The 3,843-nt window shown below is 38.0% G+C and overlaps 1 protein-coding gene across 1 annotated transcript in view; it reads right to left on the bottom strand.

Annotated features, from left to right (window-relative positions):
- Positions 1 to 1,630: 1,630 nt before the first annotated feature.
- Positions 1,631 to 3,843, bottom strand: part of LOC109971798 (wiskott-Aldrich syndrome protein family member 3-like) — a 2,380-nt gene continuing 167 nt past the window's right edge. Inside the window, exons 2-3 of the mRNA XM_020620281.1 lie at positions 3,710 to 3,838; positions 1,631 to 2,823 (exon numbers count right to left, since the gene is read on the bottom strand). Of these exons, the coding sequence (XP_020475937.1) occupies positions 2,660 to 2,823; positions 3,710 to 3,838 (293 nt within the window). The 3' untranslated portion in view covers positions 1,631 to 2,659. The remainder of the gene's footprint in view (positions 2,824 to 3,709; positions 3,839 to 3,843) is intronic.

Below are 3,843 nucleotides of genomic sequence, written 5' to 3'. Positions count from 1 at the left end.
GTTACAGGTCACTGTGCACTAAGACAACCAGGCACAGGGACAGTTTCTTCCCCCAGGCTGTCGTTTTGCTGAACACTTGACCAATGATAGTATGACTGGACAATAACCCTCAGTGCAATACCTGTAAATATATACATTGTACAGATTATACAGATTCGTACAGGTCTCTAGTTCTTAAGTACTCCCTATTTATCTAATTTCAACGAGCATTCCTTGTTGTCTGCATTGTTTACTATCTGTTTATACTGCTTATTCTGCATTGCTTGCACTGTTTGTTGATGTTAATACTGCTATTTTGTTATATTACACAGCCTTACGCTAGTTTACTGTTTGCACATTGAGAGCCGATGTATCGGAGTCAAATTCCTGGTGTGTCCATCACACCTGGCCAATAAAACTGATTCTGATTCTGATAAGTAGGATGAAAATATCCATACAAAAAATCATTCCTTTGCCTTTATGGCCCAAATCTGTTTGTAGTTTCAGTAGTTACCCAAAAAAAGTTAAAAAAGCAGTTAAAGGTCTTGAATCACCATGCACTTATAAATGAAGTTGCACTACCCACAAGCTTTTGCAAAATGTAGTTAAACTACTACTTTAATTATCTGTACTTCACTACTCCCCAATATTTACTGATCTGACCTCATGATACAAAACACATCTGGTTTCCTGTCACTTCTGCAGGAGCAGGCTGCAGAGCTGAAAACTCACTTTATGAACTTTTAAACTCTTTAAATATAAAATGTCACTGTAACTGAGACATGGCAGCACTGAATTCAGAGAAATAAGGATCTATTTAAATACTAACTTTCATTACATTGAATTTAAGACACAATTTTAAATAAAACATAAAATGTAATATTGCCTAATTAATACAGTCAGCTTATCAATAAATAAATATGACTGGCACCTGGTTTTGTCAATAAAGTCTTCACCTTTGAAGGTATATTTATTTCCGTTTTTGTTTTTATCATCCATTGGTCTTTATTCCACCAACATGCAAATCATAGAGCAGAGAACACACAGCACAGATCAATAAATCAATAACTCTCTACAACCAGTCACAGATGGAACAGGATGGGAAGTGCACGCCCTGTTTTCTACTGTCAGATCACTGATCACATCATAACCCTCAGCAGTGGCATCACCAGACAGAAACCTAATAAACAAATGAAGCTGCTTCCCAGAGTGCTGCTGTGTGGATGATATCATCGTTACATCACACCATGATGCTGCGCATGTCACACACTGCAAAATGATACCACAACAAAATGCATCATGGGATGCCAAATGGCACTAAAAAAATCCAATAAGAGAAAACAAAAGTATCACGTGACTGTTGTCTCTTCTCCGAACTGAAAGTTCACAATAAATTAGAAAAACCACAATCTCTGGTTACCATAACGACTAACGAATCTGAGGCTGTGTTGTACAGAGCTGCAAAACACTGTTGGCCAAATACATAGGAATAAATATGTAGAAGATACTGAAAATGAGAATACAAATCAGAATTCACAGAATTAAAAAATGTTGAATTAAAAAAAAAACGGATCAAACACATCGCTGAAATTAAACAAGGGTTTAAAAAGTAAAAGTAAAATAACGACAAAATATAATAAAGGCAAAAAATATCTTAAATATAAAACATGCCTATGAAATAGTTTAAGAATCTTGAAAGATTGAATTTTTTTCTGTTTAAGAAGCAAAATAAATCAAATATAAAAATTAGTTAAAGTGTTTTAATCTCCACTGAACCAAGTTTAAAGATATGGATGAGAGTAAATGTTTACAGCAGGCTGATCTGATCAGTTGGTAGGAAACAGTAAGAACTACAAATAGATAAAACTAACAGAGCTGTCGATCTTTTATCCATGAAGAAGATAAACAGCTGGCTTGTTAGTGTCTTCTCATTAGTAATGCAGAGAGAGCGCCACCTGCTGGACAAGCTGGGCTTATACTCACAGACTATATTTTTCCCTTAGTTGCAGGTATGTGTGTGCATACATTTGTTGTTAACACTCTTTAAATTGTAGCTCCACACTTATATAAACGTATTAGTTATAGTCAGACACCATCCTTTATTTGCAGATAAATATGCACATAACTTTACAGTAATTGTGACAGACATAATTGAGATGTATTTATTTATTTTGTATTTAGTTGAGGTTCCATACGTTTGTGTTATTATTGCAGTTACTGTGGGGACATGAATCAATTTGTTGCCCACACAGGTTTGTAAGTGTGTCATAAGAGGAAATCTGTGATGTACCCCCCATATTGTTGTAGTTATGTGTGTACATAAAGTTGCTATATGCCTCATACACAAATGTGTGACGTTGGTGACTAGAACAGTAGAGAGGTCTCAAATGTCCCCGCTCAGGCTCCGCCTCCAGCAGGTTGAACAGAATCAGCAGCAGTTAATGAGAATATTCAACAAATAATACTGACTAATCAGAATAAAATAGCTAAGTCATATTATAAACTTGTTTTGCGTGTTCTTTTCACAATTTTCCAGACTTTTTGGAAAATCTTGTTTTCCCCACCAGGTTATCACCCCCCAGAACCTTAATCCTGGAATGTTATTGGTGTTTTGCCTCTTCGGTTAGATTCAGGTTTTGCTTGGATCAGGACTGATACGGGGTCTGTTACCCTTGTCTTCTCAGTCGGACCACTCCTGGTCCTCGGGTTCAGACTCTTCCTCTGATTCACTGTATTCAACGGCAATGCGCCGCGACAGGATGGTGGCGACGTCATTTCCTGTGGGCTCTCGTTTCTTGGCCTCCTCCTGCTCACGCTGCTCCTGGACCTTTCTCAGCTGGATCCCTGCAGACCGGTAGAAATCAGAACCTCAGGAACATACTTAGACTATAGTATGTGTGATTCTAAGAGTCCAGAGACAGCAGGTTATTTTGGCAGTAACAAAGATGATTGAACGTTTCTGTGCTTAAAGCTGAAATCAAAAACTTTATCCACGTAGTTTAATTTATTTAAGTCACTGTCATAAACTGTATATAAAAGATGGATGATTTTAATTGCATAGTGGCTTCCCTCCACTATGCAAAAGTGAAGTCAAAATATTGTGCATATGGCGGCGGCCATCTTGGCCACAGAGTAGTTGAGTGGCATATCAGACACTAATCAAAGCTGCCAAACCACCTGAAGTACAAGCCTTTTTATATAATCAAATAGGTTATTAAAAACAAAAACCAGAAAAACGACCACTTGTACACACATCAGTGTGGTAATATCTACCAAAATCCAGAGAAATTTAATTTGTACTTTGAGTGTTTAAATTTGGCTCATGTCGCATCCACTAACATTTCAGTGGTCCGTATACAAAACACCACTGGTGTCAGGTGCACTGTGTTCTCTGAGACAGAAAAAACTGCCATTATGACTTAGCATGCTAGCTATTAGTAGGTCAAAGTCAAAGTGTTTGTCATTTGCACAGTTAGGAAACGTGTTTCCCTGTACAATGAAATTCTTACTTTGCCGTCCACATGAATGCCACAAAATACAAATGAAATATAAAGTAGATAAATAAGTAACACAAAATCTAAGGCACTTTAAGCAGCAAATGCAGCAATATAATAAAAATATATAAGAATATACAGTAATAAGAGAATGTATGCTTCATGGGAGCAGCTAACTGACTTGGTACTAATGCGGCACATAGGCCCAGAACGTTACTAATTGATTAGCAGCTGACCTCTGCGTATGGCAGCCAGCAAGTCACTGCGGGCATCGTTCATTGGGACGTTAGGTCCGCCCGGAGGCTTCCTGACGTCTGTCGTTGGGGGTAACGGGGGTGCAGCCGAGGCTGAGGGGAGGAACAGGCCTCCC

Source organism: Monopterus albus, unplaced genomic scaffold (genome assembly GCF_001952655.1).
Source record: "Monopterus albus unplaced genomic scaffold, M_albus_1.0 scaffold235.1, whole genome shotgun sequence".
Lineage (NCBI taxonomy): Eukaryota > Metazoa > Chordata > Actinopteri > Synbranchiformes > Synbranchidae > Monopterus > Monopterus albus.
Note: the sequence above shows the minus strand (reverse complement) of the source record. Positions and strands in the feature narration are given on the sequence as shown.